The following is a 19,675-nucleotide window of genomic DNA, read 5'->3' on the forward strand; positions in this document are numbered from 1 at the left end:
TAGTTAAATTGCTTTCTAAATATTTATACCAGTTAGAACTCTCACCAAAAATGTGACATCATATTAATTTAATAAAATTTTTTTTCTACTTTTTTATTAACTTTCATGGAAATTTGTGTTAGCATGTCGGACTGGATGGTATTGAGGTGGTACAAGTGTATGTTACAATCTGATTTTAGTTTGCTTTAAGCTTAGTGGCTTATAAAAACACTGTCGGTGGACCATTTTTTTTCATTTTTTATTTTAAGGCTGTTTTCAAATAGCTTTCCTTTCCCAGGACAATCCTTACTGATTTCAAAAGAGATCCTGACTAACAATCAGCAACATTTGGTCAGTGATCTACAACTTACAAAGCAGTTTTATGTATGTAATTATATTTACATTACAAAGTTACATTTATACAACAAATATTTGTAATGTACTGATGACAAAATTAAATTTCAGGAAAATCAAATGGTTGGCCTATGTTCATTATATAAGCTAAATATAGTCATGTTGGGATTTAAACCCATATGTTCTGACAGCTCTTTCTCATTCCTTCTCTTTCTATTTGCCTTCTGGTATACTTCACCTTTTTCTCCTTTATTAAAACCCCAGGAATACTGTTTAAAATCAGCTACTTCTCTAAACAGATATAATTTTTACATTGAACAAATGCTATTTGAGTGATGCAATATGAAGCTTGTTTAATATTGTCTCCTATTCTCTGTTTAAACATTACCACAGGCCCCGAGATAAAAAAAACTTTTTACTTTTAAAAAAACTTTTTACTTTTCCATAACTTTTATTTTTACTCTTGAGCAACACATGAATGCACATGGAGAGGTCTGTAGTACAACATGTAAAGGACTAAGAAATGATATGGATCCACTCCCAAGTCTACTCTTTATATAGCATTCAAATAAAACAAATTCTAAACCATATAAAGGATTGTAAGTTACAATTTCCCCATAATTAATTTTTCAATACTCTAAAAATCATGTTTATTAAATATAATTTATATAGGATAACATTCACCAATTTTTAGTGTGCGATTTGGTAAGTTTTAACAAATGTATGCAATCATGCAAACGCCAGCACAACTGTGACTTAAAGCATTTTTATTGCCCCTCAACATCCTTTGTTTCCTTTTGTAGTCACTATCTTCCTTGACCTTAGCCCTTGGTAAGCATTCATTTGCTTTATGTCAATAGAGTTTTGCCTCTCCTATAATTTCATATAAGTGGGATCATATAGTATGTAGTGTTTGTATCTGGCTTATTTCAATTATTATAATGCTCTTGAGATTCATCCAAATTGTACAGATAAGTAGTTCATTGTTTTTCTTTCTGAGTAGTAGTCTCATTGTGTGTTTATCTCACAAATTATCTACCAATCAGCAGATGATAGACTTTTGTTTCCTGTGTTTGAATGAAGCTGCTATGCACATTTCATAACAAATCTTTTTAATGGGCATGCTTTATTTATCTTGGATAAATATTTCCAGAAATGGGATTACTACTCTACAAGGTAAGTGTGTGTTTAGTTTCATAAAACAACTGTCACTCTTCCAAAATGTGTGTATGATTTTGAGTTCCCACCAGCAATGTATGAAAGTTTTAGATGCTCCACTACTCAGCAACACTTTTATTGTTAGACTTTCTTTTTTAGCTATTCTAGTGGAGGTGTATTGGTCACTCATATAGTTTTAGTTTACATTCCTCTAATGACTGATTGTGTTGGGCATCCTTTAATGTACGTCTGTGTCACTTAGACATCTTCTTTGATGACATGTTCGTTCAATATTTTGCTAATTTTTCATTGGATTATAGGTCTCTTATTGAGATGTAAGAGTTCTTTATGTATTTGATACAAATCCCTCATATTATATGTTTTCCAAATGTTGTCTCGCAGCCTATGGCTTAACTTTTCATTTTCATGAAGTTTAGAATGGTGAAAGTATTTTATTTTCATAAAGTCAAATTTACCCTTTTTTCTTCCATATCTCTTTGTTCTTTTACATTTATAGTGTCTAACATGTGCTGGATATTGTTCTGCATGCGTGAGATATTTCCATGAAGAAAACGGACAGAAGACCCTGTCCTCATGGATTTTCTATTCTAGAAAGATTAAAATCTCAGTTTAGTTTCTTGGCTTCTTAGATATGTATTCAAATAAAGATAAAAATCACTTAAATTTCATCAGTCAACTTAAAACATATGTCTGATGGGAAGGAAAATGTATCTATATGAATTTATAATACATAAAAAGTTATATTTTCATTAATTTCTTTTTTTTTTTGATGTTTATGCTTCAATGAAGTTTATTGACTGTTAAGGTATAATTTACATATAATGCCATGCACTCATTTAAAGTACACAGTGACCGTTGTACAACATGGGATTAGGACACTGACCTCAGCATAGTTAAAAAGTATCTGTGTATAATTTTTGACTCCCTCAAAACTTAACAGTCCTTCATATCCATGGGTTTCTCATCTATTGATTGTATCAACTGCAGATGGGAAACAGTATTTTAATCTGTGGTTGGGAATCAGTAAATGCAGAGGGCTGACTGTACTAACATCTTGCTATTGACTAGAAGCCTCACCGATAACATAAACAACAAACACATATTTTATATGTTATATACATTGTATGCTATATTCTTACAGTAAAGTAAGCTAGAGAAAAGAAAATATTATGAAGAAAATTATAAGGAAGAGAAAATACATTCACTGTATTTATTGAAAAAAATCCATGTTTAAGTGGACCCACACAGTTCAAACCTGTGTTGTTCAGTGTCAACTGTAGTTTAGTGAGTTTTGATAAAGGTGTATATCCATGTCACCACTACTACAATATACGTACAGAAGGTTTTTATCACCACACAAGATTCTTCACCACTTTCCAGTCAACTCTCTTCACACCTCAGCCTCTCAACAACCATTGACCTACCTGCCTTTTGTCATTACAGATTTTTCTTTTCTAGGCAAGTAAATGTAACAGTATATATTCTTTTGATTTTGGTTTCTTTCACACTACTTAGTAATTTGAAGAATTATTAATGTTGCATGTATTTGTAGTTTGGTTCTTATTGTTGAATGGTATGCCACTATATATATAGAAATGCCATAATTTGTTCATCCATTTACTTGCTGACAGACATTTGGGTTGTACCCAGTTCGGAGATATTATGAATAAAGTTGCTATGAACATTTGTATGCAAGTCTCTGTGTGGACACATAGTTTTATTTCTTTTGGGTAAACACCTAGAAGAGGAATGGTTAGATCATATGAGAGGTGTATGTGCAACTGTTAAAGAAACTGCAGAGCTGTGCTGTTTTCCACAGCAGTTGAACCATTTCACATTCCGCCCCACAGCAAAGTTTAACAGTTCCAATTGCTTCACATCCTTGCCAACATTTGGCATAGTCAGTCTTTCTAATAGCTCTCAGACTGCTATTCTTATAGATATAAAGTGGGCACTTATTACAGTTAAATTTTTAATTTTCCTGACGAATGATGAGGTAATCATCTTTACATGTCCTTATTGGCTACTCAAATTTCTTACTTGAAGTGTCAGTTGGAATCTTTTTGTGCTTTTAAATAAGTCATCTGCTAATAAAGATGGAAGATTTCTTCACATATTTTATATACAAGTTCTTTGTTATGTAAGTGCTATGAATATTTTCTCACCGTCTATGGCTTGCCTTTTCTTTTTTTTTTTCAGAATATATTTATTTATTTATTTTTTATGTAACTTAGATTTTTTTTTATTAGTTTCAGGTACACAAGGCAAAGTAATACTTAGACGTTTATCATTTCTATCCTTCACACTGTGTGAACCCCCCTCTCCCCATCTGCTATCCCTCTGACATCGCCCAGAGCTATTACATTTCCACTGTCTCTATTCCTAATACTGTACTCCGCTTCTTGTAAGTGTATACATACATATGTATACACACACACACACACACATATATATATTTATAATTATACTTGGCATTCATTATTGTTTAGCTTCAGGTGTACAGTGCAGTGATCCATTAATTTATTTATTGTATGGGAAAACTCTTTATCTAAGGACAAACACCTTTCCTGCTGCATATGTATTTTCTTGCATCATCACAATTGGCACTACTTATGCCCTTCTTAAAAATAAAGGCACAATTTCCACTTCCTTCAATAGTGAACCTGAAACAAAACAGAGATTATTTACTGAACCTCATGAAAAATAAGGAAGCACAGTCTAAAATATATATAGTGTGAACTTTGTTGACTGTGTTTCAAAAGGTGCAATGTGGAAGGAATAGAGCAAGTGAAATAAGCTGCTTCTCTCCTCTTATCAGTCTTCAGACTTTACCTCAGGATTCTGGTGGTGGGAAGAAATGAACACTAGGGAACTTTACTGCCTTAAACAAAGACAATCCTGGAACTTTATGCTGTTTTATAATGTAGTAAACATTGTAAATAATTTTGTGAAGGATTCGATTCTTTATGCTTTAGAATAAAGAAATAATAAATCGATTTATTTAGCCATTTAAAGATTATATAGAGGGAGAGTGTGACTGGTATTCCTTTGACCACCCGTCACACATTAAATAAATGGTCTATCTTAAGGCTGAAATAGATGTTCACTCATCCCCTCTGAAACCATCACCATAGTGAAATAAGTAGTTTTTATTTGATTGACTATAATACACATAAGTAATTCTAAATAAAATATCTACAAATAATTTCTAAATCCCTATTTTAAGTCATATATAAACATGAAACTGAATAGTCAAAATGAAGGAAAGAAAAACAGAATGGTGAGTCATGATGAATTTCTGGTTATATGGTAATTAAAATGCTTTCAGCACTTCCTTTTTGGGGATCTGTGTAGTACTGGTGTACACTTTTTTAACTTCTAGTGTACCTTCAAAGCTTTATCTTGCTTGTTTTCAAAATATATGTGTATTTCTGTGCCTATGCATTCCCTAGCACCAACTGAGAATTCACCAACTCTCATGGGCCTCCAAAATTTGTATGTTGAAGACCTAATCTCTAACAGCTCAGAATGTAACTGTATTAGAAGATGAAGTGTTTACAAAGGTTATTAAGTTAAATGATATCTTTAGAGTGGGCCCTAATCCAATATGAACTGGTATCCTTACAAGAAAATTAGACATAGGCATGTGCAGAAGGAAGACCTATGTGAAGACACAGAGGGAAAAGATGGCAATCTTCAAGCCTAGAAGAGAGGCCTTAGAAGAAATCAACCCTACTGTCCCCTTGATCTGGGACTTCTAATCTTCTATTCTCCAGAAATGTTGTTTAAGGCATCTAGTCTGTGGTATTTGTTACAGTATCCTTAATAAACCAATACATCAACTTTAAGCAACTTACAGCTCTTTTACTTTTCCCTCATCTTTTTTTTAAAAAGTAGAACTATATATAATATAATGTTAAGCTGCCAATATTTTCTCTCAAAAAAAAATAACATAAGTAGTAGGTTTTGTAGTCAGAAATTTTATGTCATACTTTTCCTTACATTCTTCAAAGTTGAAAATGTAATTACTAACTATATTATTATTCTCAAATCACTGTGTGTGTGTATTTTAACCCCAGATTGGATATAAGTACAATGGTGACATAAGTTTCTCTAAATTTATTCTGTTTTATAATTTAATAAATATCAAAGAACATCTTGCTACTCTCTTTATGCCATATAGTTCATATAACATCTAGCACAGAAAGCCACAGTATGACGGTGCCTACCTTATCGTAAACGTTCCATAAAATGTAAGCTAGTGGCCCCCTCTATGGGGCACTCAATATCCTTCCTATTTCTTTCTCCTCCCTAAAGTTGGAGAAAATCTTAAATGTTTCAAGAACAAAAATGGAGTCTAAGAGTAAAATCTTATGTATCATACCCTTGTATCAAGCCAAGGAGCCTAGAAAAGTTCTAGAATTTTAAATAAAGGCCAAGAGGAGCAAACATTTTCTCTTTCTCACTTATTCTCTTCCATTTCAAGCCTCCAGTTGATGGGGTAAGTGTAGGCTTGAGTATATTTTCTAAGTATATTTCCCGAGTCAGTGAGAGTCCAAACCAACAACAGACAAAAGGCAAAGTCCCAAGTGGAAAGAGGCAGGGATTAAATTACTTAGACTTTAGTTTCGGATAAGAATACTACTTGTGGCTCACATGTGGTATATAGTTCAACTCACCATATAGAAGTAAATATTGGTCTTTGATGCCAAACCCTTACTAAAGACCATTTGTCTGAAGTTTCCCTTTGACATCCATTTGTTGAGGGTCTTTTAGGGGAATGATGTGGAGGAAACTATAGAAGGAGCTCATTATAGACTCAGAAACCTTACCATGCTTAATACATTTAATAACAAGTAAATGTCTTTGAGGCTTACCAGTTACTTAATGCATCTCCATTTGCCCACATCCAGTGTTTGCTTGCATTTTGTTTTTTCAGTCCAATCCAATAGGAAGAAGCCCCCAGATAGTGGGTCAAAATTTCCTTTTACAAAATACAGAGTGCTAGAATGAATCTCTCCTTGTTTTCTCATTCTCACTACCTCCAAAGCTATGGTCCTTCTTTGCTCCCATTATTCTTTTGCTAGGGTTATTGCAACAGCTTCGTAATATGACACTATGCTTGTATATTTGACACTCAGTAGCCCATCAGAGCAAGGAAAATGATTCTTTTAAAACTTAAGTCAGACCATGTCACACTTTTGTTCATAATTCTGCAATATCTCCCTATTTTACTTGGAGGAAAAACTGGTCTTTACAATAACCTACAAGATCTTAATGACCCACATCCCTCACTCACTCTCTCATTCTAGAGACACTGATTGGTTGCCTGTTTTCTGTTCCTTGAATAATCCAGGCATATACCTACCTTAAGTTCTGTGCTGCAGCAGTTTCCTTTTCCTGGGAAGTTTATCCCCCAGATTCCCTTGACTAACTGCCTCATCTATTTTACATTTTTGCTCAAGTGTCATCATCTCAGTGAGAAAAGACTATCTTACTGTAGCCTACCCACTTGGAAAACTCACAATACTCCTTAATTTATATATATATATGCATATTTACTGACTTCTGATATACTATATAATTATTTACATATTTATTTTGATTATTTTTTATTCCTTGTCTCTTCCTTTAGGATGTAAACTAAATAAAGGCAAAGATCTTTGTTTTGTTGAATGATGTATCATACCCTTGAATTATACCTGTCATGCAGTAACTCAGTAAATTAAATGAGATTTATATTGCAAAGGAGAAATCTAACCACTTCATTCTGGAAGGTGAATATGACCAGAGATCCATGATAGGCCATACAGTTGGCCTGGCCATCTCTCCAAGTTTTTTCAAGTTCAAATCGAAAGAAGCATTTATTATGGATTCGGTTCCAGCCTTGTGGACATATTGTTGCATCCCCAGTGCATGTCTTTTCTTTAAAGATCCTTGGACTTATAACTAAAATTAAACACAGTGATAGAGAGAGAGAAAAAAAAAAGAACAAACTGTAAAAGAAAGAAAGAGTTTAACCTACAGGGCAAAATATTCTCATATATTTCAGATTGAAATAATTGTATTTTCTTCAGATCAATACCCAGAAGTAGCTATTCCAATTTGCAATCCTACCAACAGGGCACGAGGGTTCCCTTTTCTCCACATCCACCAGGACTTCTTGTTGATTTATTGATGATAGTCATTCTGACAGGTGTAAGGTGATATTTCATTGTGGTTTTAATTTTCATTTCTGTTATTATTAATGACATTGAGTATCTTTTCATATGTTGATTGGCCATCTGTATGCCCACTTTGGAGAAATGTCTATGCAGGTCCTCTGCCCATTTTTTAATTGGATTGCGTTTTTGGTGTTTAGTTGTATGAATTCTTTATAAATTTTGAATATTAATTTCCTATCGGTATTCAAAGAAATCTAAAACACTAGTTCAAAAAGATATACACACCCCTATGTTCACTGCAGCATTATATATGTATATATATATATATATATATATATATATATATATATATATATATACTTGCCCATAAAAAAGAATGAAATCTTACCATTTACGACAACATGGATAGACCTAGAGGGTATTATGCTAATGAAATAACTCAGGCTGAGAAAGACAAATACCGTATGATCTCATTTATATGTGGAGTCTAAAGAACTAAATAAATGAAGAAGAAAAACAGAAACAGACTCAGGTATAGAGAACAAACTGATGGTCACCGGATGGAAAGGGGGTTGGGGGGGCTGGGTGAAAATTGGGAAGGGATTAAGAAGTACAAATTGATAGTTACAAACTAGTCACAGGGATGTAAAGTATAGGATAAGAAATATAGCCAATAATATTGTGGTAACTATGTATAGTGCCAGGTGGGTACTACACTAATTGGGAGATTACTTTGTAATTGGTATAAATGTCTAACCACTATGCTGTACATCTGAAATTAATATAAAATAATATTGAATGTCAATTGCAATTGAAAAATAAAAATAATAAAAAAGGAAAAATGTATTTTATTTCTATATTCAGTTCAAATGATTTAACTTTAAACATCAAGTCAGAAAAATTAAAGATCAAGAACGGAGTATGAAAGAAATCAGCTTTGAAGAATTCAGATATATGAATAATATAAGATAGCAATAACAAACTAATAAGCAAACTTCTAGGAACTCAATTAAACTTCTCTAGCCATTTTTCCCTCTCAGTTTCTTTCTACTACTGTCATTTTCTTTCCTGTAATTTACTATGGCATCTGGGACATGTCTCAAGGTAAACAAATCAATTCTTTATATTCATAACCTCAGAGGACTGGCTCCCTATTGCTGACTTAACTGAAACTAGATTGTATTTCAAGAACAGCATTTCCCCAGAAGTTGAAATTATTCCTTTGTCCTTAAAAACAAACAATGGAAGGCAAAACAAAAAAAAAGATAAAGAAAAAGGAAAAAGCTGAAATTTTACTAGCTTTTTAGTCTCCACCTTACTGAAACTAGATAAATACAGTTACTTGTTAAGGTATAACCCTGACAAAAACAAGGTTTACTAAAAGGACACTTCCTACCCTCAGCTGAAATAAATGACTGTTTCATAGTCAAGCCTATGAGTGGGAAGATCTCAAATGGGACAATAAATCATCAGTGTGGAAAAATTCCACTCTGTCAAATGGAAAAATTATTTAAAAGTATCAATTTCAAAATGATTTTAAAGTATCAAATTCAAATAAACAGCCAGCACAAAAATCATGTGTTTGGTTCAGAACTTGAGTCACCAGAAAGCCAAGTTTTTTCATTGATTGATTAATTGATCGATTCATTTATTCATTCAATAACTACCAGTTGAGCTTTTATTATGTGCCAGACACTTTTGTAACTCTAGGAATACAACAGTGTATATAACATACAAAATCTTTGCTCTATGGGACTTTCATGTCTAGTAACTTACATAGTCATAAAATATATCAAAGTGAAGGGGATTGGGATTGTTGGTGGAGTTTTAATTTTAATGCAGTAGTCTGGATGGGGTTCAATGAGAAGGTGATATGTACTACAGGCTTGAAGTAGACAAGCTGGTAAGGCATAAATAAGCACATGCAGGGGAATATCTTCCCTAGCAAAGATAAGAGATAATGTAAGGACCAAGGTGAATGTTCCTGGCTTGTTCACAAAATAGTAAGGAGGCCTGTATGACTGGAGAAGACTTGAGTGAAGGAGCAAGAGTAGGAGATGAGATCACAAAAGTAATTGCATGACCATATCCAATAGATCCATTGGATCTATTGACAGAATTTTGGCCTTACTCAAAGTGAAAGAAATTAAAATTTCAGTATTTTTAACAGATGTGATTTGTTTTAAAAATGTGTTTAAAAACATACTTTAGAACTGTATTGTCAAGTATGGTAACCACAAGCCACATGTGACTGTTGAGCACTTGAAATATGGCTAGTTCAAATCCAGATGTCCTATAAATATAAACAATATACTGAACATCTAAAACTGTGTACAAAAAAATGTAAAAATCTCACTAATAAACTTTACATTGTTATATGGTGAAATAATATATTGACTGTACTGGGTTAAATAAAAATACAATTAAGATTATTTTCATGAGTTTCTTTTTATTTTTTAAATGTGGTTTCTAAAATATAAATGACATGTGGGTAACATTATATTTTCACTGGACAATGTTGCTCTAGCAGATCTAGGGTAGAAGAGGGAAGAAAGTTTAAAAGGGAGAGTATGTTGGCTAAGAACCGGGTGGTAATATTAGAGGTAATGAAAAGTATTCAAATTCTAGTTATATTTTGAAAGACAAGCAGAATGTTCTGAGTATATTTGTGGCATAAAAGGTGGGGGGGGAGTAAAAACATGACCACAATTTTTTTGGCTTGAAAATTGGAAAGAGAAATTTGCTATTTCCTGAGATGAGGAAGACCACAGGTAGAAGAGGTCATGGGAAAGAGATAAAGATTTCAGCTTGGACAACATTAAATTTGAGATATTTATTTGACAGTCAAATAAGTAGACTTAAAATTTTGGAATTCAGGGAAGAGACTCAGGCTGGAGTCTCTTTTGGATGTCATCAGTGTTTATGTGACATTTAGAGGTGTAAGTCTGGCTCAGATGGCCAAGGACAAGGGTAGATAAAGAAGGAAACTATTCAGGGATTGAGCCATTATTTCATGTTCATATCATCATCACCTAGTACTTCCCTGAAGTTTGGTGGATATTTATTGGGGGGAAAAAAAAGATCAATCTAGAAGGCAAAACAAGTGACTAAATTTGAAGAGAAATTAGATGTTCTTGCTGAAGAACACTTTCTGTTCCAAGTGTTCGGTGTACAACAAGGAAAGCCTAGTTTTTGGTATCAGACCAGATCAGTAATAATACCATCAATATGTTTTAGCAGAAATTGTTCACTTACGTTTTCTAGGAAATCCTAACACTGCCCAAAGAAGCAAGGCGATGCCTCCACAAAGCATACTTGAGGCAATTAGCATTTTCTTTGTTACTACACCTAGGGAAAACACATGTCATTGTTTATCTTCTACAGAAAACAAGCAACCAAACAAAAAACCCAAGTAATATGTATCTTTTTCTCTAGCTTCTATATGTTCTACTGGTCACCCAGTAATTAATACATTAGGAGGATGAGAAAGGGTACTAAGATCTAAATTTTTCGCAGCAGCAGTCTAAAAGTACTTTGGCTCCACTTTTTGGAGCCATTTCTGAGAACTATGTTCTCTGCCCTACTTCCAGAACAGAAAACCAAATCTACTCCTGTGACTTTGGGACTTATTAATAAAATTCTGCCTTTACCAAGCCGTGGGTTGGGGGAGGGGTTGTATTTAAGGACCAGATTATGGATTATATATATATATATATATATATATATATATATATATATATATATATATATATATAATTTGTTTGTTTGTTTTTTAAATGCTGAGGATGCAAGCTGGGATCAAGAAACGATGCCAGGATAATAACACGGGTCTTAGTTCTTGTATCCAAGGCCAAGCTCTGTTTCTGCCCTTACCTGGCTCCTTGGCTTCCTGCTCCACGGCCTCAGTCCCATCCCAGTTCTCAGTCCCTGCACTATCCATCTCCTATGCGCTCACAGAAAAGCTCATCTGTGGTCACAGCTACTGGGATAATCCTGAGGATGAATTGCGAATTGCTAATTATATTGGGTGCACAGTGCAGGAAACCAGTGCACCAGTTTTCTAGGAGGACGGTGTCACAAGACTGAAGTGGGAACAGGGCAACAATCTATCATCCTCTGCTCAGTGCCACAATTTGTGCCAGATCCTCCACCCTGGTCCCCGCCCCTCCCACAGGCAGCGCATGTCAACTGCCTTTTCCTCTGTTGTTTTTTTAAGAGGCTGGGCCAGTAACGGCTACCAAGCAATCAACAACCAGTCCTCTAGCCCCAGTGGCTACGGCTGCGTGGCCCAGGATTGGTTGGAGGACAGTCTGGACTCTGAGAATTCAATCTCTGATTGGCTCCTTACATTCCATCTGCTAACTACTCAAAGCAGAGAATGGACAGGCCCATACTTTCCATTTTTGGCGCCTTTATGTAGTCTCCCTAAAACTGCAAATCTGAGACAATTTTTTACAGCGTATGGGTTGTTGGCCTGTATACCATGCATTCATACTCTCCAGCACCACAAAATGACTCTGCCCATTGCCCCCCACTTTTTTTAAATAATTTTTTTCTCTTTTTCTTAATGTATGAGTTCTAAGTTTATTTGTGAACTGCTTAGGGATATTTGGGGAAGCAAACCCATTATTTTTACACCTTTCCACAGTATTTGAATATAACCTTGTTTCATATACATGGAGTCCTCAGTTTGCACAGTAGAACTGGATCATAAAAATGACCCTGCAGGTTGGAAACATGCCATATTGTTTTACAATTAAAGGGGAAAACTATGATTGTTCCTTGAACTTAAATTATTTTTTGTCAAAATTGAAAACTCTCTTACTCTCCCTTACAAATGTATAGGGAATAAAAATAAAAAAAATCAGTAAAACTAATAATTTTTTAGAACACTGTAATTTAAAAGATTAGAAAAATTGAGAATTCAAGTGCTTTGTTTTATTTTGTAAAAAATAATCTCATCAAGAGTACTTTGAACAGGGTGCCTTCTTCTTGTATAACTTACAATATTGAGCAAGCATCTCTTCTTTGCTGTCTAAAACTTTCACAGTTCTAAGTTTGATCGTTTTGCATTGGAAATGTCATAAAATATCTTTGAGAATTCCATTAATGTATTTTTTGGGGGGAGGAGATATAACTTCTCTGGGATATCTCCATCCTTTTCATCACAACCATTTTCCTTATTTTTGTGGATTTTGTTCACTAAATTCCTCTGGCTGCGTATCTAGAGTGTCTCCAAAAGTGAAAGTATCAATATCCCCATTTCAAAAGAGGGAAAAGAGACCAATTCCCTCTTTTGATTATCAATTTTTTGGTAAAATATTATGTAAAATATCACTGTGAGACAAAGAGGTAACACAACTTTACACTTAACTATATGTGTTAAGCATTAACAGATGCACATTAATCAATCACTGACAGACTTAGAAGGAAGTGATGTGATTAGTTATTGATCATAATGTATTTCTGTTATATATGTAGTGATTTGTAGGCTGAAAAACTAACAGTGAAGTTTGTACTTCATACAATTACAGGAAGTGTACTGTAAATATATGTAAACATACTGTAAAACTGAAAATTTGAAACATAATTGGAGGGTAGTGTTATTTAATTAAATCATGGTAAATAAAATTTGTGCATATCGAATGATACAAAACAATGCACAGTCATCCCTTACATATCACTCATTCTCTTGCAAATGTGTATATATATATATATACATATATATATATATATATATATATATGTATATGTATGCATATATACCTTATTCTACACATATGTTATGGACTAATTGTTTGCCCCAAAATTCATTTGTTGAAACCCTAACCCTAATGTGATGGTATGAGGAAGTGAGGCCTTCCTCTAATCCAGGGGTGTCCAAACTTTTTTCAATGTTTTTTACCAAGGGCCATATGCGGTAAAATACACAAACAGCCGGACCACTCACTCGAGGTGAAGTACGTATTGCTTCACCTGGTTTATTTAAGTAAACTAAATATATTTTTGGAATTTGCTGCGGGCCAATTAACAATGGATTGCGGACCGCAGTTGGCCCGCGGGCCACAGTTTGGACACCCCTGGTTTAGATGAACTTATGAAGATAGAGCCCCCATGCACTACACTGAGTATTCAGATATCTGGGTTGGTTTTTTCCTTTCCAAAAATCATCTATATAGCCTCACCTTAAGAACATCTATTTTGATAAAAGGAAAGAGAACAGTAGGACATGAATACAGGTAAATGTTCAACTGTGATGCCAGGCTATTGCTAGAGTATTTTCTCTGTGTAAGGAAATACTGAAGTTGTTTATTATAATAATGATGAATGTGTGGATTAGACCAGACAAGAAAACATCTGAAGTCAGTCAAGCAGATAATGGGGGGAAAAAGAGTTGAGTGGCATAGCCTTTTACCCCAGCTTTTTTGAGATATAATGGACAAATAAAAAGTGTATATACTTAAAGCATACAACTTGATGTTTTGATATATATATAATATATATATATATATATATATATATAATATATATACATATATATCTGAATAATCACTACAATCAATAATATATCAATCACCTTACATAGATACTATTTTATTTTATTCTACTGTGTTCTATTTTTTTTTTTTTTTTTTGTGGTGAGAGCATTTAAGATTTACTCTTTTAGCAAATTTCAAGTATACAATGTGGTTTTGTCAACTATACTCACCTTACCATACATTAGATCTCAGGAACTTATTTATCTCGAGTAACTACAAGTTTGTACCCTTTGACCAACATCTCCCCATCTCCTCCTCCCCCTCATCCCGGGTAAGCATTGTTTTACTCTGCTTCTATGAGTCAGACAATTTTAGATTCCACATATAAATGAGATGATACAGTCCCTATCTTTATGTAAATGGATACACAATATAAACAAGAGCAAATTTGGAATAGAAGAACACAAAGTGGTAGGAGAGAAGTAAAAGTGTAGGGTTTCTGTATATAATTGAAGTTAAAATTGATATCTATTATTAAATCCAATCAATCACTATAGATAAAACCAGCCTGTAACCCACAGAAGGGAATATGTACAACACGTACAGCCCACCCCCAAACTAGGACTCTACTTAAAATGTAGAAAGGGAGAATAGATGGGGATATGTAAGCAATAGTGTCTGATACAGTGTTATTACCAAAAGCTTTAAAAAATGTGTGTGTTGGTAGGGGTTATTTACCGATTGCAAGACACAGAGAAAGATGTAGTACCAATACACCTCACACACTATAACAAAGTCTTATAAAGAGAAACCCATTCTGCTCAGTTTTAGCTGAGGTATCAAAGATCAAGAACAATTCAGAAGTACTAAGTATCTTTGTATCCTAAAGCCAAGGGCTTTATCATTTATGCTGGAGTTACTAAAAGAGCGTAAAATCAAACTTACTTCCAAGAAACCATGATTCTCCTGTGACTAGAAAATATTTAAATGAAAAAGTACAAGAGGGAAATGTATTCAGAAATAGTTATCATTATGCTGTGCATCACCTCAGTGATCCATGGTGAGGGAAGGAAACTGTTTCTCACCTCCAAACAAGTGAGAATAGCTCCGAAGTGACCACTCAATAGATACAAATGTGTATCCATTTGTGTATCATGGGGTTTGAATGGAGTAGTGACCATTATCTGACCCTACCAAGGGAAGTCTAAAGACTACTTATGGAGTAACCTGAAGCTGGCAGCTTACTACAAAAAAAGGACTGCAAGGGAGTTCATCTATTTCCACCAATCACAGAGTGGATCAGATGTGTATCCCACCTTGGGAAACTAGGTTAGGGTGACTATAAAATGTATCCAATACAGATTTAATGCAGTCTTTATCAAAATGCCAACAGTGATTTTCTGGGAAATATAAAATTCCATGCTAAATTTCATATGGACACTTAAGAGATTCTGAATAGCCAAAACAACTTTGAAAAAGAATAACAAAGTCGGAAGTTTCACAAATCTCGATTTCAAAACTTATTACAAAGTTACAGTATTCAAACAGTGTGGTACCAGCATCAAGACAGACATACAGGCCAACAGAATAAGACAAGAGTCAATAAACCAGTCTTCACTTATGTCCTCAAGTGATTTTCAACAAGAGGGCCAAGACCTTTCATCAGGCAAAGGATAGTTTTTTCAGTGAATGGTGCTGGGGAAACTGTCTAATAGCATGGCAAATAACAAACTTGAACCCTTACCTTATACTGCATATATAAATTAATTTAAAATAGGTCAAAGACTTAAATGTAAGAGCTAAAACTATAAAACACTTAGGGTTGGAAAGCTTCAGAACACTGGATTTGGCGATGATTTCTTGGATATGACACCAAAAGCACAGGCAACAAAAGTAAATAGTTAAGTTTGGACTACATAAAAGAAAAAACAACAACACACACAAACAAACATCAAAAACAAACAAACAAAAAAACATTTCTGTGCATCAAATGACAAAACCAACAGAGTGAAAAGGCAACCTACAGAATGGGAGAAAATACTTTGCAAATCATATATCTCATAAGGGATTGAAACTCAGAATATATAAAGAACTCCTACATCTCAACAGCAAAAACTGAAAAAAAAACCACGATTTTTAAAAAGTGGGTAAAGGACTGAAACAGATGTTTCCCCAGAGAAGACATAAAAGACACACATGAAACTATGCTTAACATCAGTAATGACTAGGGAAAGCAAATCAAAACCACAATGAGAAAAGATATTATTAAGATAGCTATTAAGATGGCTACTTTCAAAATATAGAAAATAACAACTATTATGAGGATGTGGATAAATTAGAAACCTTCTGTACTGTTGGGGGGCATGAAAAATAGGACAGCTGCTAAGGAAAACAGTATGGTATTTCCTCAAACAATTAAACATTGAATTATTATATGATCTAGCAAATCTACTTTTGAGGATATAACTCATTAAAAGCAGGGTTTTGAAGAAATATTTGTAAACCATGTTCATAACAGCACTATTCACATAGCCAAGAGATGAAAGCCACGCAAATATCCATCAACTGACAAATGAATAAACAAAATGTAATATATATATATATATCTCAGACTTAAAAAGGAAGAACATTCTGACACATGCTACACCATGGATGAACCTTGAGGACATTATGCTAGGTGACATAAACTAGTCACATAAAACAAAACACTGTGATTCCACTTATATGAAGTACCTAAACTAGTTAAATACATAGAAACAGAAAGCAGAATGGAGATTGGCAGGGTTTGGGGAGAGGGGAAAGTGTGAAGTTGTTATTTATTGCATATAAAGTTACAGTTTTACAACATGAAGAGGTCTGGAGGCTGGATGCACAACAATGTCAAAGTACTTAACACTACTATACTGTACACTTAAAAATGATTAAGATAAGACATTTTATGTTATGTATATTTTACCACAATTGAAAAAAAAAAAAGCCAGATCCAAGGGAACCTGTCGGAGCCTGCCGACGAGACGAACGGTTCCTGAAGTGGGGAGTGAGGATTGAGAAAAAAATAGACAAGAGACAAAGATGGGATTGGGAGGGCGAGCAGTTCTAATTAGACTGCAGCACCTGCTTTATTTTCTAGCTTTCTTTTATACACACAGAAACAAGAAGGTTACATAAAGCGGCTGAGGCAGCAAGTACAGATTAGTTATATTTTTTCAAAGTTTGACCCTGACTGTCTTTACCTTTTTGATAATTCCTCATCCCCAGAACAGCTGGTGTCTGTTTGTTCTTTATGCTTATGGGAGTTCCCCTTAGCGATCCTCCCAACCTCTGCTTGTAGTTACATTTTCTTAACCCTTAATGCTCCAGTTCCCTGCAGGAACCCTAGACAATGAAGCCCTAATAGTATTTATAGAATCCCAAAAGCTAAAGACAACCAACTCAAGAGAAGTCTCGCTGACAGGAAGTAAGTAGCAATCAGATGACATAATTTCTGGAAAACCCACAAAATGACTCAGTGATTTCAAAATCTTTTCTTCCTCCAGCTTTCTCTCCCCATGTGAGGTGTTAGAGGATTTGATGAAGCTAAGGAAAAAAAGAGGAAGCAAACAGAACAGAACATCCTCTGAATGCTTCCAAGCCTAACGTCTCGTATAGGCCAGAAGAAACAAGAGGTTTTAAATTTGGAGTTTCAGTTTGAATAGAAGAGCTTGGAATTCTGATATTCTGCTGTACATACGAGTAATAATTTCTGAAATGAGACTGTTTTTGTTACTGAACGAGACCACGAAAGCTATGGGATTCTTCCCAGCCTATTCAGGCGTGAGAACACATAAGTCTCAGAGTGAGTTTAATGGAATGAAAGAATAAAGTTAATTTTTAGGTATATATACAGAGCTACAGCACTTTCAAAACACCAGATTTACCTCTGTTTTCCTATCCTCTGATGCATGTCTATACATTCTTCCCATCTTCATGAATGTGGCTGACAGTTGTGGGTTAATGGTTTTCCTTGACCATAAACTTGGTGATATCAGTCCCTGTTAGGTGGGAGGAAAGGGAGGCAAAACGTTAAGAAATATTCCAGTCATACAAATTACTTTTTAAATAAATACAGTGTTTTCTGGAATCTCATGGTTGTATTGACATTGTCTCCTATTTATATTATTAACTGTTTCATAAGAAAATGTTTCCTCTGATTCTTCAGGATGTGCTGCTTTTTTTTTTTTAAACTTCTAAATCATTACATATGCCTAGACTTTTCTGCCCATTTTGCTCAGGTTTTTCCACTATTGGGTTTTAAGATAAGTTACTGCAGGCTGAGTATTGAATGTTTTAGACTCAAAGTAGAAAATGAAAAAAAAAAAATTGTATGACTGATAGTTATATTTTGTGAAATTTGGAATCCAGCTCCCTTGAAGTTTGGTAATCAAGAAAGAATATGGGAGATAATGGCCAATGGAGCCCGCAGTGTCAAGTGTGCAATGATCTGAAGATGGTCTCAGGTTGAGTTGGTTGCCCGGCAACATTTTCTTGATTCATCTCACCTCCAGTGACTGCTGCACTGAGCTTGTGGGGTACGTGTTTCCCATCAGATCTCCAGTGGCCTTGAGAAATAAGGAAAGGTGGAGAGATGGACCATGCATTCTGGTGTATAAGTACATAGTCTTCAGTTTTGTACTATTTCGTTCCATTTGTGGCAGCCTGGATTTGGAAGTCTGTGCTGTGAAGTTTCTTTTACTATCAAACTGACTTTGCAGAAATCTCAGTAGCTATGCTCGTGCTTCATTCAGTTAGCTTTCTGTGATTCGGGAGGCCAGAGCCTGACATAGTAGGCAGCCATTCCGTAAATAAACACAGCGAACTTTCTGACCCCTTTCAGTCATTTGGAAAATATTAACTGGGCCTTAATACTTAATATATTCTATGAAAAAGCATGGGATTGGATAATGGTTAGGTTGACTGATGTGTATGGGGAGGGATACGAAGAGTATACTTGAGGGTGGATGTTCAGAATAAGACTTTCTTCTCATTAAAATAATTTGTGCTGGCTGCCTATACAAATTTGTCTTCATTTTTCTAGCCAACCCACTCATGTATGTGTAGGGTGGACAGATTTAGCAAATTAAAATACAGAATTTCCAAATAAATTTGAATTTCAGATCAACCAAAAATATTGCAAATGTAACAAATACAAGAACATTGCATGAATACTTACACTAAAAATAAACCATTTTTTTAAATCTGAAATTTAAATTTAACTGGATATTTTACCTGACAAGCCTACTTAGATCACAACAGTTTTTCTTACCTTTTAAATTGTTAAGTGCTCCATGGCTTGGTTTGGGGTTATTCTCTATTCTCTGCTTACACCTCTCTGTGAACCCTCAGGCAATGATACAGCTTGTGGACTGAGGACAGGAAAGGACTAAGGCAATGAAGGAAAAATAGATTGCTGCCCTGCAAGGGTGGGTGGAAAGGACCTGGAGAAAGGGGAAGTAGTAAAGGACGACACGAGACGCTTGGAAA

At 34.5% G+C, this 19,675-nt stretch overlaps 1 protein-coding gene across 2 annotated transcripts; it reads right to left on the minus strand.

Moving 5' to 3' along the window:
• Window positions 1–702: 702 nt before the first annotated feature.
• On the minus strand, window positions 703–19,575 carry LOC109435545 (C-type lectin domain family 2 member F). Of its 2 annotated transcripts, XM_088797919.1 has the most exons (6): window positions 19,458–19,575; window positions 18,073–18,186; window positions 10,932–11,024; window positions 7,274–7,461; window positions 6,390–6,496; window positions 703–4,175 (listed from the first exon to the last, which is right to left on the minus strand). In XM_088797919.1, exons 3-6 carry the CDS (start codon window positions 11,005–11,007, stop codon window positions 4,061–4,063), a joined length of 486 nt encoding a protein of 161 aa, XP_088654045.1. In that variant the 5' UTR covers window positions 11,008–11,024; window positions 18,073–18,186; window positions 19,458–19,575; the 3' UTR covers window positions 703–4,060. The 2 variants fall into 2 exon arrangements, with proteins under 2 accessions (XP_088654045.1, XP_074182130.1); XM_074326029.2 differs by lacking the exons at window positions 18,073–18,186; window positions 19,458–19,575 and adding an exon at window positions 17,389–18,012.
• Between the last annotated feature and the right edge of the window lie 100 nt (window positions 19,576–19,675).

Source organism: Rhinolophus sinicus, chromosome 1, assembly GCF_057876585.1.
Source record: "Rhinolophus sinicus isolate RSI-liver-muscle chromosome 1, RSI-T2T, whole genome shotgun sequence".
Taxonomy (NCBI): Eukaryota; Metazoa; Chordata; class Mammalia; order Chiroptera; family Rhinolophidae; genus Rhinolophus; species Rhinolophus sinicus.